This window comes from Ictalurus furcatus, chromosome 3, assembly GCF_023375685.1.
Source record: "Ictalurus furcatus strain D&B chromosome 3, Billie_1.0, whole genome shotgun sequence".
Lineage (NCBI taxonomy): Eukaryota > Metazoa > Chordata > Actinopteri > Siluriformes > Ictaluridae > Ictalurus > Ictalurus furcatus.
In genome coordinates, this window is record NC_071257.1 from 18,066,231 (window position 1) to 18,084,904 (window position 18,674).

The following is an 18,674-nucleotide window of genomic DNA, read 5'->3' on the forward strand; positions in this document are numbered from 1 at the left end:
TTTTATGGACAAGTCCCCTGACTTGAAACCCATAGAAAACCTGTGGTGTGAACTTAAGAGTAGGGTCCACCAGCATGGACCTTGAAATTTGAAGGATCTGGAGAGATTCTGTATGGAGGAATGGTCTCAGATCCCTTGAAATATACTCTCCAACCTCATCAGTAAAAATAGGAGAAGACTCAGCAGCACTGTTATCTTGGCAAAGGGAAGTAGCACAAAGTATCGAATAAAAGGGTGCCAATAATTGTGGCACACCTATATTTAACAAATATATTTGTTTTGATAAACCTGTGTTTTGTTTTCAATTGTTTGATATCCATGAGAGCAGAGTATTTTTGTGAATACTTATAAAGACAATAAAGACCATTTTTCCACAGCCTTCAATTTTATATATATATATATATATATATATATATATATATATATATATATATATATATATATATATATATATGGTTATAAAATATAAAATGTAAAATCTGGCTAGAATAAAGGATTTGTTGAACTCAATGTTTCATGGTGACAATTTAAGCATGACTGAAATGTTTCTCATGATCTTAAAAACCTTTTGATCTGAATGTATATGATTAAATGTTTGAAATCGGTGTTGTAGAAAAAAATATAATTCTGCCAACATATTCATTTCTTTCATTAGAAAACTAACATTTTATTTACAAAAAAAATAAAAATTTAAATGGATGACTTGGAGCAAAATATTCTGAAAAGCAGCTAATAAGTGTTCAGTGTAGGTGGGAACTCCTTTAATACTGTTTAAAAAGCATCTCCTCAAGAAATTGGTTGAGAAAATGCCAAGAATACATTTCTGGAAATTCTAGGCAAAAGGGTGTCTACTTTGAAGATGCTTTGAAAATGTGGGGGGAAAAAATAAAATAATAAAGAATGAGTGTCTAAACTTTTGACTGGTATGGTAATGTATGTATATATGTGTATATATATATATGTGTGTATATATATATATATATATGTGTGTGTGTGTGTGTGTGTATATATATATATATATATATATATATATATATATATATATATATATATATACACATAAAAGAAGCTCAGGGTCTACTCCATAGGATTATTATGTAAAACAGGTGCTGGACACTTCAAAAAATAAATAAATGTTGAAATAAATCAAAAGAATTCTCTATCTGACTTTTTATGTCCTTTGGTTGCATTTTCAAAATAATTACATATGTATTTCAACATGTTTATTCTTCCTAGGTGTACAACTTTAGGTAATCCACATATATTTTGATTATATTTCAAACTTGTTATTTGGTGAAATGAATAGACTTTTGACTATAAGTACAATAAGTGTTGCCAGCTTTCTTTCATAAATATGGTAAGGATAATTACACAGCAAAATCCCCAGTATTGATTTAATACCCAGAATATTGAATTTACACCGTACAGGCTTTATATGTAAACAAATGAACACTCTGGGTGTTAACTCATATGGACATGGATATCGGCGGATGTGTACAAAGTGTTTCCTACAAGGTATTCGTATCAGAAAAGAAGTAAGGATCATTCTCTCTTTGCTTGACACCGGCTCCCAGACTCACCAGAGCTGACACTTGAGCCCCTAAGTCACCATATTGTCTCCGTTAAAGCCCCCTTCCTCTCAATATGCGATGTAGGTGTCTCTCACTTGAAACGATTCCATACAATGCAAGGCTTTTGAGAATGACTCTATGACTCATACCCAACTCAAAATAAAACTCAGTCAAATGATCTCCTTCCGTAACAGCAGCTATAGATGTCTTTTATTACTACACAGTAAAAAAACTATGGATTCATTAAAAGATTGCAGGCACAAATTGGCACAACGTAGCCACAATTTACCTAAAATGAAGGAAAGCGTTAATACAATGTGGCCACAATTTACCTAAATTGAGGGAACGAATGAATAGAAGTGATCACATGTTAATACTGTAAGTCTTGGGAACGAATTCTTCATTTGTGACCACAGTATATTGTTTTTTACCTGCATGTCATGTGCGGGGCTCCATAAATAATGGTCAAAAACAATGTGAAAAAAGCTTAAAATAACTTAAAAGTTCCTTCGAATAATTTCAAAATCCCCAACCCCCACCACCCCCCAGAACATAGACAGCACATAAGCCTTCTGAAAACCTACACTCTCAGAAAGGATGTGTTAATATCCTACACACTTTTTGTGTTATTACTGTTTCAACAGGTTGTGTTAAATTATCCAATAAATGTGTTAAAAATAGAAAAATATTTCACGAGTGACCAACAAAACATGTGTTAAATTATTGTCCAATCACACTGCAGACTGCGGTGCCGATGTTAGCATCCAACTCTGAACTCGCCTCAAAGTGAATGTTTGTTGTTTTGAGCTTTTGATTGTGACAGTGGAGTCAGAGTCCTGAGGCGAGAAAACCAAATGAACACAGGTAAGTTAGCGTTCAACACTATTTAGTGTTATTGCTGCTGAAAATGCCTGGCAAGGCAGGGAGCTCTCAAAAATGTATTCATTGTACAGCAGTAACTCAGCAAGGGATAATTAACTTTACCTATCGTGACAGCTTCAAAAGTGAATATCATGTACTGCTTCCTCAGTGTTGGCGTTATACTACCAGTGTCATGTGTTTATGTTGGCTATGAAATATAAACTGAGGTTATTTTATGTGAGTCTGCATCTTATCTGAGGCCCCGAGTTAGGGTTAGCTAGCTGGATGCTGTCACCAATTACAATAGGGATGAGTGATGCTAATGTAGACACTCACCTGAGCTGTTAACATTACTTTACCACAAAGTTGCAGTAATGTTAGATATTCCCATTACCTTTTGTAAAGTTAACGATAACCTAACATTACAGCTATTCACCATGATGTAATACAGAGAGTGGGTTAATGTTAACGACATTTAGCAAGTGTTTTTGAAAAGGCGATCTGTAGTAATTAGCATTAGCAGGATGGGTTAGGGACATGTTTCTTCATGTATTTCGGTGAAGGTTAATACTGTTTAACAGGTGCAGACAGTCAGTGGCTAACAGAACTTATCGAGCTCAGTAATGTCAAATTAAAATGTGTTAAATGTACTAACACACAACATGTGTTAAATGTACTAACACACTGATTGTGTTGAAAGCAACATAAAATGTGTTGTCCTTAACTAGACACAGAGGTGTGTTAAAGGTTTGTTAAAAATGAACACAAAATGTGTTAAATATTTCCACACAAAGATGTTATAAAAAAAACACACGTGTTAAATGTACTAACACACTGTGTTGAAAGCAACACAAAATGTGCTGTTCTTAACTAGACACGCAGGTGTTTTAAAAATGAACACATGATGTGTTATTTTGAACACATCTGTTTTAAGAGTGAAGGGAAAACCCTGCATGCACTAATTCGGCCCAAAGACCACAGAGGGTGGACATCAGTAAACATGATATTCTATTCAGACACATTAATGCGTTCTGTTTTCCTCACCTTCGATGCTGTGTATGGGCTTGCATTAGCACTAAATTGTTCTATGCACATTCACAGAGAGAGATGAGAAATTAAGTATACAGTTAAAATGTATGCTGCATGGAATCACTTTTTCCAAGTGGTCTGATGGAAATTGTGTGAAGCTTTTTATCAGTTGTATGATAAAGGACACTACTTTTAAATAACTGGAACATCGGTGCATTCAGAGTGCCCCCCCCCCCAACTAGTCTGAATGGCAAATTACTGTGTATCAGACACGATCTTTCTCCAGACACATAATTAGCATATTTAGGCTGTGAATCAGCTTGTTTTATATAGCTAATGTTACTGCCCTTTTGAGCACAACTAACTCAGTTGAAATTTAATCTATATTTCATGTTGGCATTAAAGTTACTCTCAAATCTGGGCCAGATTTAGTTATCTTTTTATTAACATTGAGTCCTGATGCTTGGTATCTATGAGAAAATCAACAAACAAAGATGTTTGCTATCAGACACCACTGCTTTAAATCATATGAGAAATATTCACTCAGTCAGACTAGCCTAGGTACACTGTACCACACCCACTAACTGAAAGCCTATAGCTTGGATTTTGTCTCCGAATTTCTGATAATCTATGAACAGATAGTTTTAACAGCTTTCTTTATTCTAATTGTTTCACTTCCATAACTAAACTGCAATTAAAAGCACAACACTGTCCTCATTAGAATAGGGATACACTTAAATTGTGTCACCAATACACATTTAGTTCAACAAACCCTTTATTCTGGTCAGATTTGACATATATATAATGATCTTATATATAATCTTAAGAACAATCAGAATGCTTTTTTCTCCTTACAGATCATTATTGCAGTAAATGTGGTTTCATATAAAATACTCAGCACACATTAACACCTCTAAATGCGACAGCATCCAAAAAGCCTGTGAAAAGCTTTTCTTCCCGAATATACTATAATAACTAATGTGCACAAACACCTATACTGTTACATATGACATTCACATCATATTTTGAGAATTTTTTACATCACACAATTTCACATACACGTGGCACATTCTTGAATATCGAATAGTCAAGGTGCTGGACATTTCCTTTTTTGTTTTGTTTTAGAATTTAAAAAATTCAAAATCTTTGATTATTTCCAGTTTTGTATTTTTAAAAAATCCCAGATTTTCATTGTGGTCTCAAACTTTTGGACCTCACTGTACTATATGTACAATTTGTATGTATGTACTGTATGTATGTATGTATGTATGTATGTATTGCATATATGAGCATATGTGTTGCGGTATAATGGGCTAAAACATTTTACACTATTTTGATATTACAAGCACTACCTGAAATATGCGCTGTTTATTGGGTGTACTGTGTGCCTTTGTTTTTATAACTATGAGAGCATCATGATGAATCTCTCATCAGATCAGTTTGTGTGTGTTAGAATGAGAGGATATGAATGAGTCAACAATGTTGCAAATTAGAAAGGTCAGCTAAGATGAAGAGGGAAATCTTAGTTAAAAAATGATACAAGGTATGTTTGTGTGTGTATGTGTATATTAGAAGGTAGATTGTGAGGTGTTTTTTGTGGAAAATTGCTGACTTGCAAATGTTCAGTATGCAGCAGTACACAGCTACTCTGCTGTGTATTAGAGCATCATTCATTGTCTCTGCAGGCTGATTTTCTTCCACGTCATCCCAAAATACACCAACAGTAGTGACCAGATTTCTTCCAGGGAATAAGCTGGGAGAAAAACACCTAAGCACAGTGCTTTCTGATTAATCATCTGTTAACACTGGGGGAATGAGGTGTATCTAACCTAATAGTTAAAGCCTGTTTTTTTTTCTTCTTCTTCTGTGGAACTTAGCAGGGTTGCATAATATCGTTATGTAATAGATTACCTTTGTTCCTTTGTCCTTATTTCTGTCCTTTCCTACCTATTTTTTACATTCCTTATTAAATTATTCTTTATAATCTTATTATTTTTCTTTATTAATATTCTTTATTATATATAATTATTATTTGTTTCCATCAAGAATCTATGTCCTGTTCTGTGTCATCTTCTGTTTCTTGATATGCTTCAGGGCCACCATTGTTTCTTTTTTACCCACACAATCATCATCATAGCTGAATTTGATGTTGTGTTGATTCATTTTCAGTTTTAGAGTAGGTTACCCTTTCATCTCTCTTTATGTTCCTGCACATTGTATGCCGTGGTTCTGTAGAGATTTTCTGTCGTTCGTCATTAGTGAGCAGCCAGCCAGAATGGTTCAACTTAAAAGAGAATATTGGGTTATTCCAGTCATCAGAGAGTTTAAAAGCTTGTACAATCCTGTTGCAAGCACAGTCATGCTCTGGCTGTCAGTCTCTATTTGTTTTGAAGTGCCTGAGCTTCCAGTCGACCTGTAATTAGCTCCAAGGGAGTAGGATTTCCTTGTGTATACACTACCCCTACTTCTCACTTTCCCTCACAACAACACTCTCTCATACTTACAAGGACAAAGGAGCACACACTTAGCAGTCTATGTCTCTGCTTATGCTGCAAGGTGTCATACACATAAACAAACACACATCACACATTTGTTTTGTAACCTTTCTATAGTTAACCTTTGTATGTAGCATATACGGTATATTGAACCGATCAGCCATAACATTTAATCCACTGACAGGTGAAGTGAATAACATTGATTATCTTGTTACAATGGCACCTGTCAAGGGGTGGGATATATTAGGCAACAAGTGAACAGTCAGTTCCTGAAGTTGATGATGCAGGAAAAATGGTCAAGTATAAGGATCTCAGCGACTTTGACAAGGGCCAAATTGTGATGGCAAGATGACTGGGGCAGAGCATCTCCAAAACAGCAGGTCTTGTGGGGTGTTCCCGGTATGCAGTGGTTAGTACCTACCAAAAGTGCACCAAAGAAGGACAACCGGTGAACCAGCAACATGGTCATGGGTGCCCAAGACTCACTTATGCGCATAGGGAGTGAAGGCTAGCCCATCTGGTCCGATCCCACAAAGCTACTGTAGCACAAATTGCTGAAAAAAATCATGCTGGTTATGATAGAAAGGTGTCAGAACACACAGTGCATCACAGCTTGCTGCACATGGGGTTGTGTAGTCACAGACTGCCCAGAGTACAAATGCCACAATCCACTGCCGAAAGCACGTACAATAGGCATGTGAGCATCAGAACTGGACCATTGATCAATGGAAGAAGGTGGCCTGGTCTGAGGAATCGCATTTTCTTTTACATCATGTGGATGGCCGGGTGCGTGTGCGTCACTTACCTGGGGAAGAGATGGAAACAGGATACACTATGGGAAGAAGGTAAGCCAGCAGAGGCAGTGTGATGCTCTGGGCAATGTTCTGGGAAACCTTGGGTCCTGGCATTCATGTGGATGTTACTTTGACACGTACCACTTACCACCTACAAAACATTGTTGCAGGCCAAGTACACCTCTTCATGGCAACAGTATTCCCTAATGGCAGTTTCCTCTTTCAGCAGGATAATGCGCCCTGCCACACTGCAAAAATTGTTCAGGAATGGTTTGAGGAAAAAGAGTTCAAAGTGTTGACTTGGCCTCCAAATTTCCCTGATCTCAATCTGATTGAGCATCTGTGGGATGTGCTGGACAAACAAGTCCGATCCATGGAGGCCCCACCTCGCAACTTGCAGGATTTAAAGGATCTGTTGCTGTCGGCTTGGTGCCAGAGACCACAGCACACCTTCAGAGGTCTTGTGGAGTCCATGCCTCGACTGGTCAGAGCTGTTTTAGCAGCACAAGGGGGACATACACTGTATTATGCAGGTGGGTTTAATGTTATGGCTGATTGGTGTATATACAGTGGATTTTGAAATGAAAAAAAATTAACCAAGATAAATCATGTCAGATCTTTTTCCACTTTTAATGTGACATAGCAACTGAGTAACAACCAACAAAATTCAAGGGAAAAACAAACAGAAAAAGAAAACACAACCAATGGGGGAAAAATAAAACAAAAAACTTAAAATAATCTGTTTACTGAAGCGTGTACACCCCTTAACTGTTGTAGTTTCTGTTGGGATTTACTCGTCGTTTGAGGTGCAGTGTGTTGTGTTAGAGTCGACCTCTTCCACGCTATTCTGTGCTTTGATCTATAGGCCACCTAACCCGGACAATGCCTTTTAAAGTGATTTTTGTGATTTTTTAACTTCTATTGTTCCGTTGTACGATCGTTTGTTATTATTGGGTGATTTTAATGTGCATGTCTGCTGCCCTGGTCGACCCTTGGTTACTGAATTTTGTAATATCTCAGATTCCTTTGGTTTTATTCAACACATAAATCAGGCAACTCATGTCCTTACATACACTAGACCTTATATTGTCATATGGAACCGCTGTTGATAATGTTAATATTGAAGATGCTTCCTTCACTGATCACAAGGCCATTGTTTTTAAGGTCCCTACTGCCAACTCTGCCGTTATGACTAGGCCTTCAGGATATTATTCTCGTTGTATTAATTCACTCACTGCCTCTCAGTTTAGTGAAAGTTTTCTAGCTAATGCTGTTGAAACATCTATCTTGAGTGCTGCAAAGTCTTCTTCTGGCCCTGATGATTTGATTGCCTTATTATACTCATTTTGCTCCAATATTTTAGACTCCATTGCCCCTTTTAAACTGAAACAACCAAATCGTAAATCTTATTACTGGCTGGACGATAATACTCGTTCTCTCAGACAGGCTTGTCGTAGAGCTGAGCGGAGATGGAAGCATGATCAGTTAACTGTGTCCTTCCAGATCTATAAAGATTGTTTGTTTAAGTTTCAGAGTGCAGCAAAGTCAGCAAGGTCTAGGTGTTTCTCTGACTTAATTGCTGCACACTGTCATAGACCAAAGATCTTATTCACCACGATAAATTCAATTATTAATCCGAGTTGCCAATTCCATGGGGAACCTTCGGCTGAACTTTGTGAGAAGTTTTTAAAGTTTTTTGCTGATAAAGTAATTACCATTCATTCTTCCTTCACTTTGCATTTATCAGACCTGTCCCTGAATTCACTGGCTTTACCGGTTTCATTTGATCAATTTGAACACGTTTCTCTAAAGGAACTGTGTGATCTGGTTAACCAGATGAAAATATCATCCACGCCACTTGATGTTGTTCCCGCTGTGCTTATGAAAGCAACCTTTTCTGAAATTGGCCCCAGTATCCAAGTGTTGATAAATTCTTCTTTGGATGCAGGGGTGGTCCCAAATTGTTTTAAGCATGCTATTGTCCAACCTTTGCTTAAGAAACAGGGTTTGGATGAAGGTTGCCTTAATAATTATCGGCCTGTCTCTAAGCTACCGTTTCTGTCAAAGCTGCTAGAGAAAGTAGTACAATCTCAATTGCTCCAGTTTTTAAACTCAGCTATGTTATTTGAACCTTTACAATCTGGTTTCACTACTTTTCATAGCACGGAGTCTGCTTTGTTAAAAGTGTCCAATGACATTTTACTCACAGTGGATGCTGGAAAAAATACTGTGTTGATGCTATTAGATCTTACAGCTGCCTTTGATACTGTAGACCATAACATACTTCTCTGGCGCTTAGAGGATCTGTTTGGTATCAAGGGGACCGCCCTACAATGGCTCAGCTCATATCTTAAGGACAGGTCTTTCTCGGTAGCGTTGGGTAATTTCTGCTCTTCTTCTAGTCCTATTATTGGTGGTGTTCCTCAAGGCTCCATTCTGGGCCCACTTCTTTTTAATTTATATGTGCGGCCGTTGGGGAATATTATTAGGGCTCACAATGTCTCTTTTCATTTATATGCTGATGATACCCAGTTGTACATTCCTTTGAAAGCTGGTGACTCCATTCAGCCATTGCTGGACTGTCTGGATGACATTAAAAAATGGTTGACAAATAATTTCCTCCGACTTAATGAAGACAAAACTGAAATAATTGTTTTTGGCCCCCTGAGATTGAGAGATGGTCTCATTAACAAGCTCCATAATCACTTTCCCTCAATTTCTTCCCAGGTTCGGAACCTTGGCTTCATTCTGGACTCAGAATTATGCATAACCAAGCAGATTAATTCGGTCGTTAAGACTAGTTTTTATCAACTACGGATTATTTCGAAACTCAAAACATTTTTGTCTTTCCAGGATTTGGAGAAGGTTATTCATGCTTTAATTAATTCTCGCTTAGATTACTGTAATTCATTATACTTGGGTCTTCCTCAGTCATCTCTGGCTCGTCTTCAGATGGTTCAGAATGCAGCTGCAAGGCTGTTGACCAGGGCAAAGAAGTTTGATCGTGTCACCCCAATTTTAGCATCGCTTCACTGGCTCCCAGTCCGTTTTAGGATTCAGTTTAAGATTCTGATGTTTGTTTTAAAACTCTTAATAATCAAGCTCCTTCCTATCTCGAGGATCTTCTTAAACCACATTCATCAAACAGATGTCTAAGATCTTCTGATAGGCTTCTTTTGCATGTCCCTCGTTCCTGGTTAAAAACAAACCAGGGATAGAGCTTTTGCTGTTGCTGCCCCCGTCTATGGAATCAACTGCCACTGGACATCCGCCTTGCACCTTCTATTACCACTTTTTAAAATAGGCTTAAAACTTATCTCTTCTGCCAGGCTTTATGATCAAATTTTTAATTGTTTAAACAAATTTTTAATCATTTTTTTTCTGTTGTCCATTGTCTGTTTTTATTTGGTCTAATTCTGTTTCTATGTTACTTTCCTTACTCTGTGCAGCATTTTGGTCAGCTTTGCTGTGTGAAACGTGCTATATAAATAAATTTTACTTACTTACTTAATTACTTACTTAACTGCCATTACAAAACATTGATCTTCTTTTCCTGAAGCCATTCCTTTGCTGACTTAAATTTGTATGTTTGGTCATTATCATGCTGGAAGGTGATTTTTTTCTTAATCTTCAACTGTTTCATAAGATCAAGTACAAGCTTTGTTAGCTCTTTGTGGACCATGGCTTCAGCAATCAGATGAAATCCAAGAAAGTCCTTTAGAAACAGCTTATCTTTATTTGGAGTCAATCAAAATCACTTCCTTGATGACAGGTGTATAATAATTACTTTTGAACAAGAGTTTGAACATAATTGTTTATTTCTGAGCACAATTACATACCCCATCATAAAAGGCGCATGTGCACTGGGCATTTTTTATACTTTTTCTTTTTTATTCCTAAAATTTTTCTGTTTGTTTTTTACTTAAATTTCATTGCTAACTGTATCACATTAAAGGTGGAAAATGATCTAACATTTATCTTGGATTAATTTTTTTTTTTAACAAAAACCTGCCATTTTTACAGGGCTGTGTAAACTTCTGTCAACTGTACCTAGTATATGTAATAAGGATTTTACAACTAATCATAAACCAAACCCTCATCACCTTAACAAGTAAATGGTTATACTCTTTCAGTTAGAAAAAAACGAAAGAAACACATAGCTTTTATAAAAAGCACTCTATGGACTACCTTTCAGGACCTGACAATGTAACCCCCCCCCCCCCCCCACACACACACACACACACTGTTTAAAACACTCTTTAATTCTGGATATGCTAATTAAAAAAAAAAAAAAGCATTTTAGGTTTAGGATATTACTTGTAGCTAGGCTGGTGCATGTTTCATGACATCCTGGTTGAATTCTGATAACCATTGGAATTTAGTAACATTTGATGGACAGAATGATTTAGAGTACATAGTAGCATTCAACTTGAAAAAAACTAGCCCTGTTCTATTCTGCTCTGTGCTCTTCTGCAGCTAATCTACATGCAGAGATACATTTAGCTTTGGAGGGCACTTTAAAAATTTTAGTTTTTTATTTTCAAAGAAGGTGTGTTTTGGATTCCAGTTTGACCTCTGTTGAGAAAATTGTTGTAATTGCCCACAGTAGCCCCAGATGCTTAAACATTTAAGAAGGAGAAACGTTTAATAGTATGGCTCAGTATAATACTGTGTGCTATCCTCAGATGAGGGAACAGCTATAGATATGACTTCACACTCACTCACAGTTAACATCCCTCCATCCCTCTATCAGACACTGACATATATTTGTGATTTGTCATCGGTAGTTCTAGTAGGAGATGAGCTCTAGTGCACCTGATTGGTGGTTATGTCAGACTGTGTGACTCCTGCATTCAGGACACTATGATGGTATGTGTTTAATCCTGTCACACTACACACACTTACTTCGACCGTGACCATCAGAGACAAGCCTCTGCTCCCGATCTCTCACACAAAAGCGTGCAGCTTGAAACAACATGACAGGCCGGGGAGATACACAGTCTACATCCTGAGAGTGAAACTTGTTACACATTTAGAGTTGTCATAGGGAGCCAGAAAATTTGGACATATGGATGAGGGCTACAATGTTGTTTTTTTTTTTTTTCCATTTTTTCCCCCTAGTCAGGTTGAGCTTTTCTCCTACCATATGTTAAGAAAGTTGTCTCATTTTCCTTTTCTCTGTCTTTCTCCATTTCATTCTTCTCTGATCTGTCCCTGATCTGTCTTATCTGCTTTCTTAGATGTTATCTCAGGGCCCCCAAAGTGACCAAAGTGAGTAATAATATACAGGATGACTTATTGTGAAAGGGGAGAGGCAGAGAGGAAGTAAGGAAGCTGAATCCAACTTAATGCTTTCAGTTCTTATGCCTCTGGAGCAATGAGCCCAAAGTCACTCTCTGACAATTTAGGCATGGAAAACATACATATACATGTATTCAGCTATACAAGACAAAGTCATCTTCAGAAAATAAACTTTAAACCCACTTTGTGTCGGGCCTCTTGAGCTCACCAGATGGCACCCAGGACTGAGAGCTGTGAGTCAAGTTTGAAGCCAAACTTCACTGTCTCGACCTGGAATCATTCAAGTATCATCTGCTTCTGTCACCAGTTTACAAGAGCTACTTAAGGATTCTATACAGACTTTCAATGGCATGTATTTTAATTTACTGGCCACTGAGCTATTTATAATGCACTTGATCAACAAAGATATTTTTTGCTCAGGAAATATTGCACTACCATTTTGCTTGTAATTCAACACTCAAAATTAGCATTATATTTTAGGCAAACATTTACCTTACTTGAACTATTCAAAATGTCTTATTGAACCAGTGAGTTTTAACATCTGAGGAAGAATGTGCAGTAGCTTGAAATGCACAGTGTATAAAAAGTGTAAATCATTGGGATATACATTCACCCTCCACTTTATTAGGTGTACACCTGCACATTCATGCAGTTATGTAATCAGCCAATCATGTGGCAGCAGCACAATGAAAAAAAAAATCATGCAGATATAAGTCAAGAGCTTCAGTTCATGTTCACATCAAACATGAGAATGAAGAAAAAGTGTGATCTGTGTTACTTTATCCATGACAGGGTTGTTGGTACCAGAAAGGCTAGATTGAGTATTTCAGAAACTGCTGATCTCCTGGTATTTTCACACACAACAGATTTTACACAGAATGATGTGAAAACCAAAAAGCATTGAGTGACAGTTCTGTGGGTGGAAACGCCTTGTTGATAAGAAAGGCCAGAGGAAAATGGCCAGATTGGTTTGAGCTGCCTGGAAGTCTATAGTAACTCAAATAATCACTCTTTACCAATGTGGTGAGCAGAAAAGCATCTCAGCATGCACAAAACATTGAACTTTGAGGTGGATGGGCTACAACAGCAGAAGACCACATTGGGTTCCACTCTCATCAACCAAGAACATGAATCTGGGGCTATCATGGGCTCAGGCTCATTGAAAATGAATATTGAAATATTTCTAGGTGGCCACTATGGGTATTTCTCAAGATATCAGAGAAGGCAACCAACCAACGCTCGAGTTCGCCGGAGTACTGAGTGCGGACGCATGTGTTACACCCAAGGTTATATAAGCCCTTGTTAGCGACAGCACGTTGCGAAGTAAATGCTCAGTACCCTTAACGCTGTCGTAATACCAAGCCTTTATCTACATATTGGATTTTCCTGGCTCACGGACTTTCTTCTTGTTTTTCGGATTACGATTCTCTGGATTACCCCTTTGTATTATTTTGGACTCCGCACCTTGCTGTGATCCTCGTCTTCCGGTTGCTGCTCTGCCCACATTTGTCTCCACTCCCGGTAACGTAACATTCATATTTCTTTGCTTAAAGACTTCTATATGTTAGTAAATTAGGTAAACGTTGCTTAGTAAATTAACCCATAGGGAAAGCTAGTTAAACTTTAACTGGCTCCTGCAACTCTGACCAGGATGAATAAATTGGAAGAATTAAATGTTTCAGTATGATTCAGATGCTCAAACTGACATATAAGGAATAGTAAACATCTAAGGTTTGACTAATGAACCTAACCAACAACTAGCTTTTGGATGAAACCCGTGGAACAGAAACATGTGCAATGAAATAGTTTTAATCACATTTCCATGATATCAGTGTGAAAATTTATTAAAATTTATTAAAATGCATTTATTAAAACACACACATACACACACACACAGAGTGTGAAATTCAGGATTTTCCTTTCTTTTAATCAGATTCAGATCTGAAGTAACTAGTAGTCTTCTCTTCGTATATGTTATTACTCTTACTCAAGTAATTATTATTACTTTTACTTTCCACCAGTATGTCTTTATCCCCACTGAACAGTTGCTCTGTGAGGGTTCAGCTCTACCTGACAAGCTGACCTATATGTTGGAGGTGTGAAAAGGAAGGTGTGAAAACAACTTGGCCAAAACAATAGCAAGAATTATCCACACTCAACCCCAAGTACAGGTGCAAATGGCCCATAACCCTAGGCCCACACAAACCCAAAGTGTGGAGGCCATTCCACTGAACTACCCACAAGATATTTCAATTGAAACTGCACGAAAAGTTTACAAAAGCAAGAGACTGACAGAAAATCAAGAGACTCTATTTGCAGACCTCCATAAGGATGCAGCACCAGCAACCTGATTTTTTGACATGAATAAACGCCATACATGGCACAGGGCCATAATTTCAAACTTTCAATCTACTGAAAGTAAAGGCATCTGTGGGGGTTTCCAGCTAACTCATAAATCCATAATTTATTCACAAAAGAATGTAGTAAACATATCACATGTTTAAACTGAGGAAATGTACAATTGTAAGGGAAAAATTAGGTAATTTTCAATTTGATGGGAGCAACACGTCTCAAAAAAGATTGGTGAACCTCTGCCCATCATTACTTCTGAGAGACTCTGCCTCTCTAAGATACTCTTTTCATACCAAAACATTATACCATGTATACAAGTTGTGGGACACTTGATGCGGGAAGGATAAAGTCAAAGAAAAAAAATAATAATACATGCCCGCTTAGGGCTTCTGTAGGATTGGGTTCAACAACAAAGAAATTCTTTGTGTTTTTGAAGAGGATGAATCCTGCAACTTTTTCACCAGTTACTTGTTAATGCGTGGATCTCCCCTTTCCCCCAACTATTATCACCTCTCAGCAGCGCTTCTCTTTGAATAAAATGCTTTTGCCTCCATTGCAATAGACTGCAAATATGTACAAATTACTTGACCTGGATAGAACTTATGTGACTCTTCAAGTTTTATGCTTCTGCTCCTCCCCTTCAATTTCTTGAGCCAAAAGATAAGATTACTTAAAGATGATAATCGCTTATTAATCGCAGAAATAGTTTAAAAAACTTAGTGGTAATTTCACTAACTTTCTTTTTACTTTTTTCAAGAATTAAAATTCTTGGTCACAATTGTAACTGGTGGGACAGTGAAATATGTAAGTAAGAAATTGTCAGTTGCTCAATAAGACTCATTATAAAATTGCAAACAATATAGTAACATTTTTCCCCTAGCATGAACAATATTTGTTCAATGTTCTGAAGATGGAAAAAATCATTTGGAATAGGCAGTGATTTCTGTCATTGTAAAATTGTTATGTTACAGGGAGGTGAGGCTGTAGACAGGCGGAGCACCACCCCCAGTGGGATTGAAACTCAGGGGGACGTCCCCAGCGGGGCAGGACAGCAGGACAGCTTCCTCGGCTGGGCAGGACAGCGGGAAAGCTTCCTCGGCTGGACAGGGCAGCGGGACAGCTTCCTCAGCAGGACAGAGCAGCAGGACAGCCTCCTCAGCAGGACAGGGCAGCGGGACAGCTTCCTCAGCAGGACAGGGCAGCGGGACAGCTTCCTCAGCAGGACAGAGCAGCAGGACAGCCTCCTCAGCAGGACAGGGCAGCGGGACAGCTTCCTCAGCAGGACAGGGCAGTCTGACAGCTTCCTCAGCAGAACAGGGCAGTCTGACAGCTTCCTCAGCAGAACAGGGCAGCGGGACAGCTTCCTCAGCAAAACAGGGCAGCAGGACAGCTTCCTCAGCAAAACAGGGCAGCGGGACAGCTTCCTCAGCAGAACAGGGCAGTCTGACAGCTTCCTCAGCAGAACAGGGCAGCGGGACAGCTTCCTCAGCAGAACAGGGCAGCGGGACAGCTTCCTCAGCAGAACAGGGCAGCGGGACAGCTTCCTCAGCAGGACAGGGCAGCGGGACAGCTTCCTCAGCAGGACAGGGCAGCGGGACAGCTTCCTCAGCAGGACAGGGCAGCGGAACAGCTTTCTCAGCAGAACAGAGCAGCGGGACAGCTTCCTCAGCAGAACACGGTAGTGAAACAGCTTTCTCAGCAGAACAGAGCAGCGGGACAGCTTTCTCAGCAGAACAGAGCAGCAAGACAGCTTCCTCAGCAGAACAGGGCAGTGGAACAGCTTACTCAGCAGAACAGGGTAGCGGGACAGCTTCCCCAGTGGCAGAGACCTCCACGCAGGTCTCTGGCTGGAGCTCTGAGGTCGCCCTGTTGACCTCAGGCGGAGGCTTCGAGGTCGCCACGTTAACCTCGGGCTGGGACTCTGGGGCTGTGACCTTCTGCTGCCTGCATTGCGCAGTGTAGTCCCCCAGCAGCGGGAAGCCCCAGTAGCTCGGGTAGCTCTGCTGCCTGCATAGCGTAGCGTTGTTCCCCGGTGGCGGGAAGCCCCAGTAATCCGTGTAGCTCGACTGCCCGCGTAGCGCGGCATAGCTCTCCGGCAGCGGGGGTGGGGGAATTTGCGTGGGTGGAGACGTGGCGCGTGGCCCGGCTTGCTGCAGCAGCTTCAGAAGGTGGTGGATTTGAGCAAGTTCCTCGTTTAGCTGTTTGCTCTGTTCCCAGAACGATCGACGCCACGCCTCAAACTCGGTGGCGTTCATCCTGATATGCTGCTTCTGTGTGGTGGCTCAGTATTCTGTTACGTTACAGGGAGGTGAGGCGGGAGCAGGTGCAGATCAAGGTCTTTATTGCTCGAACACAAGGTCAATAAACATGAGCAGCGATACACGGTCTTAGACATGAAGCGAGATTCAAGGCATGAAACATAAACAGGACATGAGAACATGACCGCTTAACATCAAGGTGGTTAACACTTACATGTACTTAGACTTAGTTAGCTAGTTAAACGTATCTCCATATACAAGAGTGCAGTCTCGTGCACGCGCGTTCTCTAAAGCCGCTCGTGCATGTCGAAGCCGCAGTGCCATCTGCTGGCGGGAGCGTAACAAAAATAATGTTACTATTATTTTTTGATTTACAGTTAAATAAAAGTTAAACTGGAAAATTAAATGGTAGGCTATAAAAATGCACTTATTTCTGGACATTGCTTGATCTAAATTTTCTACATATTCTACAACATCTGCGGTAATTTTGAATTATTGCAAGCTCCTCCGAACATTCTGGAGTTTGCTTGATTTTGTGCTAACATTCTTTGTAGCATTGGGAGGACATACTCCCTAACCCCCTCCACCTCTCCACCCTGAGCTGATTGGCATCCGTAAGGGAACTTCACCCTGTTGAGTTTATACTTCCTTTTTTTTTTACACTCATTTCTCTATGAATCTTTGTTGGGTTTATTTTACCTCCCTTGTGCTCTAGCGTCCTTGATTCTACTGTCAATCGTGTGTACATGAGTTTACTGAGTAAATTTATCTTGAGTACAAATTTATCTTTTGAATGCGTTAGTAGCAGCAATGAGCCTAATTACAAGCATCACAAGCCAGTGTATTATGGATTTCTAAACACTGATTATGTTAACAAAGCAATTACAGCTTCAAAACATTTACTAATGTTTTTTCGATTGCAAGCAATTTACAGTATGAATTGGATTGGTTATGGGAGCTATATGATCTACATCATTATATAAGGAGTTATCTCTTTTTGAGTACTATCACTTCAGTACATAACATCCTGGAGCCTCTATAGTTTATAAGTTGGAAACAGATGCATGTGTTTGGAAAATGCCTGACAGATTCCAGTCCTGTCATCTTCACAGTCCATGTCCTAATAGTCTCTCTGGAGTATTTGTGCCTCTGGTAGAAAAAGTAATCATCATCTGCAGCAGGCAAGACATGGCTGCTGGTGAGAGTGTGTGTCTGAGATTATCTATATGTGTGTGTGTGTGTGTGTGTGTGTGTGTGTGTGTGTGTGTATGCATGTCTACTGAGGGGTAGCAGGTGTGTGGCTTTCCTTGGACAGAAGAAAGTAAAAGGTCTCATAAAAGTTGAAGGGTGTGATGGGAGGCTAGAGGATTGTTACTAAGGTCAAGGTTGATTCAGTATATATGTTCATCTGTGTGCAGGGAGGTGACTGTTTCCAGGTTCCCAGATTCTGTAGGATTTGCACGGTTTTACTGATCTGTTTCTCAGTCCAGACCAATGCCATGGTGTAATGGCAGTAAAAAAAGGTATAATACTTCTGAGAGCCAGCAGATATGGTAATGTGACAATTTGATACATGCTGTATGTAATAGTATGTATGATAATGAGGAAAGCTGACAGTGAAACATTTTGCAAATCTGTTGAAAACTTGTTTTCCTGTTTTGCAGTCGCTTGTGATATGCAGAAATATCTGCAGGCGAAATACTGTAGTAAACAGCACCCGTTGACATTTAGAGAATTTTACTTGCAAGTAAAAAATCATTATGGCAGCCAAGGAAACCTGATGCAAGAGATTTCTGACATGTGAAAGGATTAAACATCTTACACAAATGATGATGCTAATTGCAAAAATATACATTTTCATAATATATCAACAGAAAATTGTTCAATCCCTGAAACAGCTATAAGTGCAAATACAAATAATAGTGTAATGACAGAAAATCAGGGAAACATACACACACTCTCTCTCTCACTCACTCACACACACACACACACACACACACACACACACATACA

General features: G+C 39.1%; 1 protein-coding gene across 1 annotated transcript in view; it reads left to right on the forward strand.

Annotated features, from left to right (window-relative positions):
* The window catches only part of LOC128605063 (uncharacterized), a 41,813-nt gene extending 25,085 nt beyond the window's left edge, over positions 1-16,728 (forward strand). Inside the window, exon 3 of the mRNA XM_053620174.1 lies at positions 15,375-16,728. Within this exon, the coding sequence (XP_053476149.1) occupies positions 15,375-16,085 (711 nt within the window). The 3' untranslated portion in view covers positions 16,086-16,728. The remainder of the gene's footprint in view (positions 1-15,374) is intronic.
* Positions 16,729-18,674: the final 1,946 nt, after the last annotated feature.